The sequence below is a fragment of the Oncorhynchus tshawytscha genome, linkage group LG31, assembly GCF_018296145.1.
Source record: "Oncorhynchus tshawytscha isolate Ot180627B linkage group LG31, Otsh_v2.0, whole genome shotgun sequence".
Classification (NCBI taxonomy): Eukaryota; Metazoa; Chordata; class Actinopteri; order Salmoniformes; family Salmonidae; genus Oncorhynchus; species Oncorhynchus tshawytscha.
The window spans coordinates 7,234,844-7,249,793 of NC_056459.1; the positions used below are offsets into that span (position 1 = coordinate 7,234,844).

The 14,950-nt window shown below is 41.0% G+C and overlaps 1 protein-coding gene across 2 annotated transcripts; it reads left to right on the top strand.

Moving 5' to 3' along the window:
* Positions 1-1,352: 1,352 nt before the first annotated feature.
* On the top strand, positions 1,353-14,950 carry LOC112233263 (solute carrier family 2, facilitated glucose transporter member 1-like). Of its 2 annotated transcripts, none has more exons than XM_024400772.2 (11): positions 1,353-1,946; positions 2,412-2,552; positions 9,398-9,499; positions 9,769-9,929; positions 10,707-10,947; positions 11,641-11,803; positions 12,627-12,814; positions 13,270-13,374; positions 13,478-13,576; positions 13,740-13,943; positions 14,087-14,950. In XM_024400772.2, exons 2-11 carry the CDS (start codon positions 2,538-2,540, stop codon positions 14,363-14,365), a joined length of 1,557 nt encoding a protein of 518 aa, XP_024256540.1. In that variant the 5' UTR covers positions 1,353-1,946; positions 2,412-2,537; the 3' UTR covers positions 14,366-14,950. The 2 variants fall into 2 exon arrangements, with proteins under 2 accessions (XP_024256540.1, XP_024256541.1); XM_024400773.2 differs by having other exon boundaries at positions 1,353-1,936.

The window sequence follows — 14,950 nt, forward strand, 5'->3', positions numbered from 1 at the left end:
GTGTGCAATGTGTGTCTATGCCATCGGATTAGTGACGGTCCCTAACTGCTGTTAGTGGATGTAAGGAAAACTACAGGCGAATATCCCACTTGAGTCTGTTTTTACCTCGGTGCGAATATTTGCCATTTTAGCAGTGACATGAAATCAAGAACAAGATGAAACCAGCTAAAACGAGTCAGATACGATTCCCAACATGGCAGTTTCTTGTCATTGTTGATAGCTATCTGCCCATCCAGAATCACAACTCACGGACTTCTGCCACATTGAACCGTGTGCATCGTTTTCGTGACGTTGTCAAGTAACCCATCTATCTATGCACTGTAGGATATTACGCGAGAATAATGAATAAGCCTCAGCCACTCACTCTCAGCCCCTGTCGTCACCTCACAAAGTGTGTAGTTCATTTATATTTTTGGGGTAAAAATGTGAACAACAGTTATGGTATTTTGATGAACTGAGGATAATAATAACTTTTTTTTTTATGATGCTCTTTGCACCCTTTATTTATTTATTGTCCTATCCACGACCGATGGACACACTAATCTAAAGGATCACACATTTTTTTCCACTGACCCGTCATAGCATGGGTGGGAAACAGTGTATACAGACCTGTGTACCTATGGTTGAACATTGATTGGCATGTGTGTTGCTAAAAACATATGCGATTTAAACAGAAGCTACAAAAATGATGTAGTTCGAATAAAACCGTTAAAACGTAGACGTTCCCCTAGCCTATATGATGCAACTGACCACGAGGGTTGCAGGAAAGACTGCCGAACGAATGCTTGTTACATCAAACTGAATGAGGTGAAAGTGAGGAATGGATAAATTATACAAGGAAAGTGCTCATTGTCTAAATACAGCCACAACTTTTATTAAAGTATCAGTATGATGAAAGGGCACAACCTGGTGCAACACCGTTAAAATTCAGTTGACATTGATGCAGCAACATAAAATGCTTGTGCCATGTTACTCCATCCAACATTTCAAAATTATTTTTGGCCCGTTATTGTCCAAACTTCTTTTATATTGGGAATAATGGGGCACTATGTAAGTGAGCATCTTTATTTTGATCTCAATATAATAGAAAACGAATGCTTTATTAGGCCTATGGTCTGCATAATTACCAAGAGCTTCGCTCTTTATTTGGGAACATCACCTACAATGTAACAATTTATGAACAATAATTGTTTCATTCTGCTTGTTCATGTTGACTGAATAACCCTGAGTCATGGGCTACTGTTACTATTCTCACACTGAGTCCCGAGATTTCTGACAGCCATGTGACGTGATACCCAATACAGTTATTCAATTTCAGTCCCACTGCTTGAGAACAATATACGGGAGGCAATTTATGCAGCATATATATATATATAGAAACCTAATTGTCGAACAGGCTACACATATTCTACAACTTCAACCATTTAAACAAATATTAAATGGAGGAATAGCTCGAACGGAAGAGCATACAAACGGATGGATCCTCATCAGTATCGCGGACGGTGCCAGGCGCGTGATACATTGCTTTGGTACTGGGGCAGCGTTGCATCAGCAGCATCCGTCATCAGCTGATCACTCTCAAGGTCTCCTTCGCAGAGCATCATGGGGAGGACACTGGAACCGCTGGTTCTATCCGGGGACCGCTACATCCCCTACAACTAAACCAACGTTGGTTCACCATCAGCACCATAATAGGAGACCCACGCCAAAAAGAGGTCACGCAGAGAGCATCTCGTTTTTCATAGGTTGTTAGGAGCTGGACTAACTCCTCAAAGGGAAACGTGCGGATTGTCGCGCATCCACTCCACAAACCTGAGCTATATGAAACGAATAACGAAGACATTTGCAAGGGACTTTGTTTTAATAGTATTCTACCGCATTGGTGCCAGTTGAATCGTGGAGGGCGGGAGAGGAATAGCACGACTGGTCACGACAGGTGAATTGCGGTAAATTGCTTGTTTTATACTATTATATGACATATCTAGGGCATTGCTGACAAACCGTTTGTTTAAAATATTGATTAGTAGGACAAGAATTAGTGCCTCTATAGTAGCTTTTGGCCGTTTAAGAAGTGTGGGAATCACTCTATTTGACCGCAAAGTCTACGTTTTGCATTTCATAGAACAGTGATTTTTATAGCGAAGTATAAATATATTGTTTTTGCTGCCATCGGATTCCTCTATTAGCTCAATACGCATAAAACAAATCAATTGAATAGAATCGTAAACAAATGAAGACAATTGTAATCTATTAAGACGTTAGAAAGTAGGCTATCAGGATATAAAATTATTCAACTTGTTATTTTAGGGCTACTTCAGTTCAATTCATAAAAGCAACAGGGCAACGTTTGTTTACAACTGTGATCAGATTCAGCACCAAGGACAACGTCTTATCAGTTCCTTATTTTGCAGGCTGCAGCTTTCAAGACTGTGCGTGCTTTTCCACCTGAAGATCTTTTCTCTTGTCCTCCTGTCCTGTTTGTCATCTTCTCATCAAGAGCTGCTATTTGTTAGTGAATATCTATCTATTCACTGAAGATGGTGGAGGAGGAGGTACGTTCTGCCCCCTAATTCAACCCTGTAGAGACAGAGTAGCAATCTATGCTGCTGTTATTATATGCTGACCATGCACTACTCACAAGTACTATACTTTTGACCATACAATGTGTGGCCCCTCAAAAGGTCCCTAAACCTTTGCATTCCTACAATCCATTAAAAAAAATCAAATTCTGTTGCATGCGGTCAGAATGTCATATGACTGTTCAAAACCTACTTCATGGTGGTGGGCGTTGTGCTGTATGATGCTGTATATCAGTGAGTCATGTTCTACGCTGAGCTTACCCCTTGACTTTTTCCACATGTTGTTGTGTTAACAGCCTGAATTTAAAATTGATTCAATTGAGATTTTGTGTCACTGGCCTACACAAAATACCCTATCATTTACAAATGAATAAAACATGAAAAGCTGAAATGTCTTGAGTGAATAAGTATTCAACCCCTTTATTATGGCAAGCCTAATTAAGTTCAATGTGCTTAACTAGACACATAATACGTGGCATGGACTCGCTCTGTGTGCAATAATAGTGTTTAGCATGATTTTTGAATGACCACCTCGATCTCTGTACACCACACATACAATTATCTGCAAGGTCCCTCAGTCAAGCAGTGCATTTCAAACACTGATTCGACCACAAAGACCAGGGAGGTTTTCCAATGCCTCGCAAAGAAGGGCACCTATTGGTAGATGGGTAAAAATAAAAAGCAGACATTGAATATCCCAGAATATTCTAAACGTGCATCCTGTTTGCAACAAAGCACTAGTGAAACAACAACCAACTTGACAAAGCTTGAACAATTGGTAAATATTGTACAATCCAGGTGTGCAAGGCTCTTAGAGACGTATGCAGAAAGACTCCAAGCTGTAATCGCTGCCAAAGGGGATTCTAAAATGTATTGTGTCAGGGGTGTGAACACTTATGTCAGTTAGATATTTGTGTGTTTAAATGTTCAAAACATTTGCAATAGACTATGGCATACACTTCTAATCATTCATCTCTGCTATTGACATAATGAACTAACCCAAGGCCTTTTGGAGCTCAACCTATGTTGTGGTATTAGATATACAGCCAAAGCTAATCAACTCATCAATACAATTTGGACCCAGCATCTTTCAGTACATGAGTGGGTTTGATTGGTTCTCTTACAGTAGGTTAATGAGATAAGAGTGAACGGTTCAGTGAATGGCTCAAAAATAATTAGGCCAGAATCGTTGTTGTATATGTGTATATATATATATATATATAGAGAGAGAGAGAGAGAGAGAGAGAGATAGATAGTCTTTTTCCTCCCACAATGCATTGGTGCAAGGAGCAGCAATGCCATGTTTTATCGCTGTGTGTTTTGGTCTATTTTAGCGAGTGTCAATTTAACGGTCACCTTCAGGCAGTTGTTATGAAAATGAGGAAGAGACAGAAATAGTCTTGGAGCGAGAGGGCTATGGAAGAAGTCGTTTGTCTGTCATGAGAAACAGGGAGGGGGGAGGGGAGAGGAGGAAATAGATGCGGTCTGGGATGGGGTTATGAAATAAGTCGTGTGTTGCATCATTAGAAAAGAGAGCGATGGGAACACAAAGAGGAAAAGAGAGATGGAGCCCTGAGACAGAATCGGAGTGTACAGTTCACTAAGGTCAGATGAATAAGTTCCACTTCTGTGACTCTGAAAAGGACTACTACCCTGTTGAATTCTTATTTTTATCTGAGTGTTGCTCACTTTGCAAACAACCCCATTACTAGGCTACTAGCACAAAGTGATATTGTACACATACCTGAGGTATGACCGTGTGTAATCGTGATAAAAAATTTAAAAATCAAGTTCAGCATTTGGCTGGGCTGAAAAGGAAGACCTCTTTTAACACAGTCCTATTTTACGACTTATCTCTTATCCCGACTCTTTCAATATTGATACAATTATTGTACAAATCATGAGAATTTTACACATTTTGAATGCATCTCAAGGCTGCTTATTTCTACTGAGTCATTGTGACTTTACAGGCGGCGAAGGGTGGTAGAGAGGAGAGAGAGGGGGAGTGGTGGAAGGTGAACTTCAGGATATAAACAGAGTGAGAGGAGGGAGGGAAGAGAGAGAGAGAGGGATAGAGGGAGGGACTGGGTTTGGCGGAGGCCATAGTGTTTAGCTCGTTTGTTTACAGTGTGTTAAAATAGCACAGACTGTCACATTGTACGTTTTTGCAGACACATGCTTTGTCTTGTGACACATCCCTGCCTACTTCAGTTTCTATTTTTCGTTGGGATTTCCGGATAGTTCCTCTATTGAATTGCCACCATCACTTTGGGAGACCTTCCCGTCCAAACACACACATACAAAACACAGAGAATAAATGCCATCTAAATATGTTTGGAAATCTGTCATATGGTGGAAGAGAAAAAGTAATTCAGTAGGAGAAGAGGTGAAAGGACAATGTTTATAATGGACCAGAATTGCATCATTCAACTATAGTTAGATGTAAGGTGATGTAAAGATCAAATAAATGACACTGATGCCAAGAACATTTTTGATCTTATATTTCATTGCATTCAAAATTTGGGGGTGTCATTAGCGTTTCCTACACAAGTCCCTCACGTTTCTGTCATCTCTTCTCGCACAAACTGAGGCTCACATACGGACTCAACACCGCCTCAACCGCGAGCTCTAGAGGTGGACCAAAGGGCACCTAAGCCGCGAGGAAAGGTCGACCCAGTATCATATAACCTCTAACAATATGCCTTCTCAGCAGTGTCTCTGCATAGTGTTCCATATTACTGGATTCAGCAGAAAAGACCCAGAGCTTGATTTATGTGGCCTTCAACGAGTTTCATTTGAGATCTGGCTACAGGGTCAATTAAGGATACAGTCAAATGTAAATAGCCTACATTTTGGTACCCAGCATATTAGCCATATTTATATGCATACGACTATAAAGTGGTCTGCTAATGTTATAATGTATCTAGCAGATCTCAGCATGTCTTTAAAGACTGGGGAAATACCTTTTGTATGGAAATGTGCCCCACCCCTCTCCATGAAGGTGGGAACTCCTTAGACCCAAATAACTATAGACCTATATCAGTAACCTGTTCAATAGCAAAATTCTATGAGAAATGAATATATTCCCAAATGTATTAGTACCCTGATGACTTTAATTTGACACTTTTTTTAAATCTGTCTTTAGACCCACCCAATTCCACTACTACAGCATTAGTGAATCATACAAATGATATACCTTCTTAATCTGACCAAGGCAAACTAACTGGTGCCATCTTTCTGGTTTATCCAAAGCATTGGATTTAGTCGATCATCTTACAAGGAAAACTTCAAAACCTTGGTTTCACCAACAGATCACTAAACTGGTTCCATGCGTATCTCAGCCATGGAAAACAATGTGTTTTCATGGACGGACACAAAACGCAACTTTTTGTACTCAGTATAGGTGTACTTCAAGGCTCCTTCTTTTCTCTGTTTTCATAAATGAATGGCATCTAATTGTTTTGAAGAGACATGTTCACTTACACGGGGACGATGAAGTGCTCTATATAACCAGGTTCAAATATTTTGCGGATACAAGCAACTCTCCCAAGATGATTTTAACACTTTCCAAAAATGATTTCTAGCAAATCATTTAGTGGTTGCATTGAAGACAAGTCCCATATCATACTTTTTGGTACACGGGCAAAGAATAAACTCCACAGCTAGCCATTTCAAAACTCATGCAAGTGATGGAACAATGCTTGAAAATGTGGATGGTTTAAAATATCTAGGTTTGAGGATAGATTCTGAATGATCTTTTGGAAAGCGTATTGATGATTTTTGAAAAAGAATGAACTCTTAATAAGCTTCGGGTTACTCTACAGATCGAATAATTGTTTTACTGTATCTGTTAGAAAGACCTTAGTAACCCAATTGCTGCATCCTATCCTAGACTCTGGGGACATTATCCATCGGAAAACACAACCAAAACCTGACTTTGCAAATTAGAATTCATGTATCACAATCTTTGCAGATTCTTTCTTGGATGCTAATTGTAAGACATCATTGCACAATGTATGAATCACTAAATTGGCTCTGACTCCGAAACAGAAGACAATTGCATTGGTACCGATTGTTTTATTAAACGTATCATCTTAAATGTCCGTGTATATATTAAGGAACACCTAACTTTACAAGACTCACACTACGTTTTTTGACAACAGCAGCAATTGCAAATTCCAAGGGTACATCATGGGGTTAGAGTAAGGTCTTTCAGAGACAAAGACCCAACTGACTGACTGGAGTCATTTACCTAGAGAAATCAGGGCATTAAAATAACACAGTGAATTTAAGAAAAGCCCTTTTTCAAATGTTAAGAACAAACTGTTTGGGGTTTTTAACTAATGTGAAGAAATGTGTAAATATGTACAGTACCGTTCATAGGTTTGGACACACCGACTCATTCCAGGGTTTTTCTTTATTTTTTAACCTTTTTATACATTGTTGAATAATAGTGAAGACATCAAACTATGAAATAACACATATGGAATCATGTAGTAACCAAAAAAGTGTTAAACAAATCAAAATATATTTTATATTTGAGATTCTTCAAAGTAGCCACCCTTTGCCTTGATGAAAGCTTTGCACACTCTTGGCATTCTCAACCAGCTTCATGAGGTAGTCACATGGAATGCATTTCAATTCACAGGTGTGCCTGTGGAATTTCTTTCCTTCTTAATGCGTTTGAGCCAATCAGTTGTGTTGTGACGAGGTATGGTTGGTATACAGAAGATAGCCCTATTTGGCAAAAGACCAAGTCCATATTACGGCAAGAACAGCTCAAATAAGAAAAGAGAACGACAGTCCATTGTTACTTTAAGACATGAAGGTCAGTCAATGCGTAAAATGCCAGCGCAGTCGCAAAACCATCAAGCGCTATGATGAAACTGGCTCTCATGAGGAGCACCACAGGAATGGAAGAAGTTCATTAGAGTTACCAGTCTCATAAATTGCAGCCCAAATAAATGCTTCACAGAGTTCAAGTAAAAGACACATCTCAACATCAACTGTTCAGAGGAGACTACGAGAATCAGGCCTTCATGGTCTAATTGCTGCAAAGAAACCACTACTAAAGGACACCAATAATAAGAAGAGACTTGCTTGGGCCAAGAAACACGAGCAATGTTTCAAATTTGCACTGTGTCTTTGTGAGACGCAGAGTAGGTGAATGGGTGATCTCTGCATGTGTGGTTTTCACCGTGAAGCATGGAGGTAGAGGTGTGATGGTGTGGGGGTGCTTTGCTGCTGACACTGTCAGTGATTTATTTCGAATTCAAGGCACACTTAACTAGCATGGCTACCACAGCATTCTGCAGCGATACGCCATCCCATCTGTTTTGCGTTTATTGGGACAATCATTTGTTTTTCAAGAGGACAATGACCCAACACACCTCCAGGCTGTGTAAAATCTATTTGACCAAGAAGGAGGGTGATGGAGTGCTGCATCAGATGACCTGTCCTCCACAATCACCCAACCTCAACCCAATTGAGATGGTTTTGGATGAGTTGGATCGCAGAGTGAAGGAAAAGGAGCCAACATGTGCTCAGCATATGTGGGAACTCCTTCAAGACTGTTGGAAAAGCATTCCAGATGAAGCTGTTTGAGAGAATGCCAAGATTGTGCAAAGCTGTCATCAAGGCAAAGGGTGGCTACTTTGAAGGATCTCAAATATAAAATATGTTTTGATTTGTTTATCACTTTTTTGATTACTACATGTGTTATTTCATAGTTTTGATGTCTTCGTTATTATTCTACAATGTAGAAAATATTAAAAATAAAGAAAAACCCTGGAATGAGTAGGTGTGTCCAAACGTTTCACTGGGACTGTTGAAGAGGTTAATGCTGGCCAACACTGATTATTGTTGCATTAACTCTATACTGGTGCCAGTTTCTTTTGCCAAGTACACATTTTGCACAGGAATGAAAAAGCCCCATTGATGGAGGAGGGTAAAATCCTTGGCATTGGCAACAGTCACACAGTCTCATCCAACCTATAAGATCACAACGAAGCACATTTCATAACCCTGATCTGGGCTCTTTACTATTTGTGGCTCGATGGTGCTAAACATAGGCCTTTCCTTCTAGCCTGACCCTAATTATTGTCGTTATGGTACCACAATAATAGACCTAACAGCTTTGGGATCTTTTTGGAACGCCAGATAAGTGTTGTGCTGCCATCTGAACATTTCTCTGGAGACACCAGTTGAGGGGGAGCGTGGTTCTACCTCTGTCTGTCTGTATGACTCATCCTCCTTCTATCGTATTTGTTTAACAAAATATTTTAGGTTACTACCTGATTCCATATGCGTTATTTCATAGTTTTGATGTCTTCACTATTATTTTACAATGTAGAAAATTGTAAAAATAAAGAAAACCCTTGAATGAGGTGTGTCCAAACTTTTGACTGGGGCTGTATGTATGTGCAGTGTATATTATAGGGACTGAATTGTGTTAGTTGTATTAGTAGTTGTAGCAGTTGTCTTTATTAGTTCTAAGCCTATTAGTAGTTGTATGCTGTTTTTTATGCTGTTAATGCACGTTTTAGTTTTGTATTACTATTTAATTGTTATTGTTATTAGACAGCAGTTGCCATATTATTCTGTCTACTATGTATTGTTAATTTTTTTTGTTTTTTGGGGGGTTGGGGACACTTGAAAACAAGATGGTGCATCTCAAGAGATTTCATCCTGCAAACATTTTTAATGAATAAGTAAATATGCAGTGGTGGTAGAGGTTGAGAGTAGAGTAAAAATGCCATTTCAATTTCCCCTGCATAAATCCATAATAACACACACTCTCCCCATTCTGTCTCTAACAGAAAAAGCAGGTGACAGGATACCTCCTGTTCTCCCTGGCCACTGCAGTCATTGGCTCGCTGCAGTTTGGCTACAACACAGGGGTCATTAATGCACCTGAACAGGTTTGTAGGCTTATTTAGTGTTTTCTTATAACAGTGAAAGCATGTGTGGGATTTGGTTTTGTTAAACTTTACATTGTTTAATAACTTTCCATTATGCTTGTCGATATTGTACTAATGATTTGTTTTTCACAGTGCTTCATCAAGCACTAAATCAATACGTTTTATCTTGGTAATGCTTCATCTCTGATCTTTCTCTCTCTCTCTCCCTCCCTCTCATTTTATTTATTCTCTATCTCTCTGTCTCTCTGTCTCTCTCTCTTTCTGTTCAGAAACTGCGGGCCTTCTTCAATAACACATGGATGGAGAGGTATGCCGAGCCCATCAAACCAGGAACGTGCACCATTGTGTGGAGCTTGTCGGTGGCCATCTTTAGTGTGGGCGGCATGGTGGGCTCCTTCAGCGTCGGAGTGATGGCAGACAGATTTGGGAGGTGAGTGGTGACCCCAGTATTCACCTATTTCAACCCGATACCATTTTTCACTAACTATCGATAGTTTTCTAATGTTCACATTTTGGAACAGGGTAGGAAGTGAAGTTTTCAATGCAAAAACCAAAAGGTTTGACATGTAAATTAAAAACCACTGCACCTTCACACACTGTAACAAAATGATTTGAGCCAGCATACTTAGAATAACATTTCTAGCCCATTGTCAATCATCTTCCCTGATGAGAAAAAAAACACACAAGCCTTTATTAGCTACCCACACGTATTGTCTATGGCAGAACAATCTGCTGTGAATAACGTTTCTTGAGCGGGGCAGCAGGTAGCCAGGGCAGCAGAGCGTTGGACTTGTAACCGAAAGGTTGCAAGATGAATCTCCGAGCTGACAAGGTAAAAATCTGTCATTCTGCCCCTGAACAGGGCAGTTAACCCACTGTTCCTAGGCCGTCATTTATAATAAGAATTTGTTCTTAACTGACTTGCCTAGTTAAACAAAGGTATAAAATAAAACTGACAGTATTGGGATTTTTATTCTAGGAGTGAATTTGGTCACTCTTCAGTTCTGGTTCTCTGCCTTCTGTTTCTGCCTCTGCTACGCTGCAGGAACCAATGAGGCTCCAAGGAATCAGTGGAGAGTGGTTAGAACGGTTGCTCTGTTTCCTCCTCCCTCTACATCTTAACCTCTCTCTGTCTATCTCTTACTCTGTGCAACACTTTGTCTCTGAAGCCTCCAATCTGTGTGTGTCTCTGGGTATTGGGATAAAGGAAATTGTCCATGTTCCTGGTCAACATCCTGGCTGTGTTCGGAGGCCTCCTCATGGGTTTCTCCACCATTTGCTCCTCCTATGAGATGGTCATCGCTGGACGCCTCGTCATTGGCCTCTTCTGCGGCCTCTTTACCGGCCTTACGCCCATGTATGTGGGGGAGCTGTCCCCCACCCCTCTCCGAGGCGCCTTTGGCACCTTGCACCAGCTGGGCGTGGTGATTGGCATCCTGGTGGCTCAGGTCGGTCCTCGATGGCAGCCATCTTGATTTTCTGTCCTTTAACATAGGAATAGTCTTAACACGTACCTTACCATACCATGTCTTTGCTTATGATACTGGGAATAAAGTTCCCATGTAAGAATATTCCGTTTAATGTGTGGAAGTATTATTTTATGCAGTGATGTAGTTAAAAAGAATTGGTGGGTAAACAACCATGATTGCCGTTCGGGGAGAATAAAGTTACGCTCCCTAATGCTTGTGTAAAATAAAAAAAAGGTGCCTAAACGGCGTTTACTCCCGTTTACCCTCCACTACACCACTGCTTATATGATTAAGTCGTAACCGGCAGACATTCTGATTTACTTGTCTCTTAACATTGGAGTAATATCTTTCTCTAATTATTTTCTCATTATTCAAATAATTTAATGAGTATTAAATTAGTTTTTAACGAGCGACTACATCTTGCTCTAGGAATACAATTAGTAATATTCCTCCCCTTCATTTTCTCCCACACGCTGTCATGAAACCTTCTCCATTTGAATCCCTTTATAGAACTGCCATAGTTGAATCCTATCTACCATAGTGTATATCCATCCCATCAGTGCTTCCAATCCCATCAATGTCCAGCATATTCCATTAATGTTTGCATGTAAACTGTGAATGTAACATTACTGGTAGTAAAGTTAATCCTACTTAAACCTCTCTGTGTTGTAGATCTTTGGCTTGGAGTCTCTACTGGGGTCGGACAAGCTGTGGCCTCTGCTGCTGGCACTGACGGTCATCCCGGCCGTGCTGCAGTGTATCCTGCTGCCCTTCTGTCCTGAGAGCCCCCGCTTCCTCCTCATCAACCAGAACAAGGAGGAGCAGGCCCGCAAAGGTGGGTGCTCCAAACCATAGACACCATCAAATTGTTGCTTTGCACATTCTAGTAATTATATTTCTATGCTCGAAATGCAGTCATTTACTCTGGTTCGTCAGGAACTCTGATTTGTCAGGAAGATAAATGGAAAGGCTTCATTTTACACTCCTATTTTAGCTTGTATGTACCTGGTATGGTATCTATTTGCAGAGAAATTATGTAGTGAGCTTTTCATGCATAACAGTGTCTAGGGTATACTGAGAATGGTGCGACAAACAAAACATCCGGTCTGCGGCAGACCTGTGGGCAAAAACATTTCAATAAAAAAGGGGGAAAAAAGAAACAAAAAATAGCTTCTTATCAAAGAGCAATTTCTCAGCAATAATTTTGTTACGACTGTCTGGGTGTGGTCTGCGTGGGGAGGGGAAACTTGTATTGGCATAGAGGTTTGGAGCTCTCTTTCTTATTAGTCTATTAACTAATTGACCGCATGGTGATGTCACCAGGCAGACCAAAACTCAATCCCACCAAAACAGCCTGAAATTCCAGGCGTTTTTTTCTAGCTCTTACACTAAAAGGGCATTATCATCAGCAACCTTTATAGTGTGGAAATATATATAGAACACAGGAAAATCACATATTTGACTGCACTGGGCCTTTATAAATGTCTTACGCACCTAACATATTTAAATATTTTCTTGAACATATTGTCAATGGTTGACTTTCTAGTTACCTAATGATTTCCCAAATACATTCTCTACTTTTACAACTTGTATGTCCTTTACTCTCCATCGTGGTGTCACTTATCTGTCCCTCTCACTCCACCGTTTTCTCCCCCCAGCCCTGGTGCGTCTGCGTGGCACAGAGGATGTGAGTAAAGACATGCAGGAGATGAAGGAGGAGAGTTCCAAGATGGCCATGGAGAAGAAAGTGACCATCCTCGAGCTGTTCCGCACCGCAGCCTATCGGCAGCCGCTCCTCATCGCCGTCATGCTCCACCTCTCCCAGCAGCTCTCCGGAATCAATGCTGTGAGTGAACTATGACTCCCAGGGGGCCACAGTACAAACACATTCTAATTAGTTTAAGTGCCACCAAGGATATGTCAGAGGACAGCCTAACAATACAGGGTCGTATTCACTAGGCACGAAACAGCGGAAAAAAGCAGAGACAGAGACTATCTGCTACGGTGTGCCCTTATGAAGATGACCCGACCTTCATACAGAGAGAAACTGCAGCTGCCTATGCATAGTTGAATGGCAGGTGCATTCAACCTGCCTTATATTCTCAATGATTGCATGTTTGGGAGATTTGTTTGTATTGTTCAATGGATTAAACATGATTTAACGGGCATACGGCAACTCCATAGTGTAACAGTGTGATAAAAAGACCACTTTGATAAGATGTGGCTACCTATTCATAGATCATGGCTTTGCTGCAGATCAAGAACATAATCCTATTGTCTCCCTCCCCCAACCCTGTTCAGGTGTTCTACTATTCAACTGGTATCTTTGAGTCAGCCGGTGTCACCCAACCCATTTACGCCACTATTGGAGCAGGAGCTGTTAACACTGTCTTTACAGTGGTATCTGTAAGTATAACATGCTGCATGTATTACAGTAGTGTTTATTGAGTTTTTATGTGAATGTAATGTATGTTTACTGTAAGGTAACTTCTTTCTCTGTTTTTGTCAGCTCTTCCTGGTCGAGAGGGTGGGACGAAGGACTTTGCATCTCGTCGGATTGGCCGGAATGGCCATCAGTGCCCTGCTCATGACTATTGCCCTCCTGTTGGTGGGTGTCAGTTTCTATTGGTTGTCATTCAACATAACAGATATGTCATTAATTACAGTAATTCAGTTTCATTGCTATTATTGATGACAATCTCCATCTCCTTTCTCCCTCCCTCCCTCCCTTTCTTCCTTCCTTCCTTACCTCCTTCCCTCCCTCTGAGTAGAAGGGCTACTCGTCTCTGAGCTACCTGAGCATCGGGGCAGTGTTTCTGTTCGTGGCCATGTTTGAGATGGGGCCTGGACCTATCCCATGGTTCATAGTGGCAGAGCTCTTCTCCCAGGGTCCGCGGCCGGCCGCCATAGCCGTGGCCGGCTGCTGCAACTGGACCGCCAACTTCCTGGTGGGAGTCAGCTTCCCCAAACTGGAGGTGTGAGAGGTTTCTCTAGGTTCCCCATTAGGGGCGAATCCTAACTTTCACTTAAGTAAACACTTCACATAGTCATACAGTGAATCATTAGAATAATTAGACTTCCACTCTTTTTCTCTCTCTCTTTGTTTGTAATTCTGTAGGAGCTGTGCGGGCCATACGTCTTTATCATCTTCATGATCTTACTCATCTTCTTCTTCATCTTCACCTTCATCAAAGTCCCAGAAACAAAGGGCAAGACCTTTGACGAGATCGCCCGCGAGTTTGGCGGGGCCCCCCCGCCCCCCACCACCTCTGTGGAAGCTCCTCCCACTAGTAGCAGCGTGACACTTCCTGCCTCGCCCATCAAGGAGAAGGTCCCATTGGTGGGAGCGGCAGCAGCAGAGGATAAGTCCATCTCAACTGTACAGGCGAGCTTGTAGAACCCTGTGTCAGGTCGAGGGTTAAATGTCAGGTGTTTGGGTTCAGCAGGTTCAAAAACAGATACAAGCTTAATTCTTTGGGAGTTCAGGTACATGGGGATGAGTGATTGACGTGACGGGAAATATACTTTTCGTGTACATGGAAAACCACAACGCACACTTATTTTGGTGGAATACGGTAGCTAGGATTTCTTTCTTTCATGTGTAATATCTTTTTGGAAGTGTTCTCAATTTATAGGTCAAAACTATTATTTAATTGTTTTGCTTTTTACTGAGTGCATCATAATTTGAAGAGCAAAGTGGGCCTAGTCAAAACAAACAACCTCAATAGTGTTTCTGGTTTGCTTTCTTGGTTTAGAAATAGCTTTTTTAAATAACCCAATAATCCCAGAATGATCATACTTGGCATTTTCTTTCAACAGATACATTCGTGATCAAAATGATATGCTTTTACCCTATATTCAATGTAAGAATCCACTGATAAAGAATCACATTTGGATGGTTGATGAAGTAAGAGAGTACATCTTTCACTTTAACTTAAGCTTCACCGTATTAATCAAATAGAAATCAATTAAAACGCCACAA

What these genes read in the sequence shown, in the direction of transcription:
- LOC112233263 (XM_024400772.2), top strand. An exon ending in TCATTAATGCACCTGAACAG is followed by an intron (nt 9,500 to 9,768) that starts GTTTGTAGGCTT and finishes CTTTCTGTTCAG; the next exon opens with AAACTGCGGGCCTTCTTCAA. An exon ending in TCAGCTTCCCCAAACTGGAG is followed by an intron (nt 13,944 to 14,086) that starts GTGTGAGAGGTT and finishes GTAATTCTGTAG; the next exon opens with GAGCTGTGCGGGCCATACGT.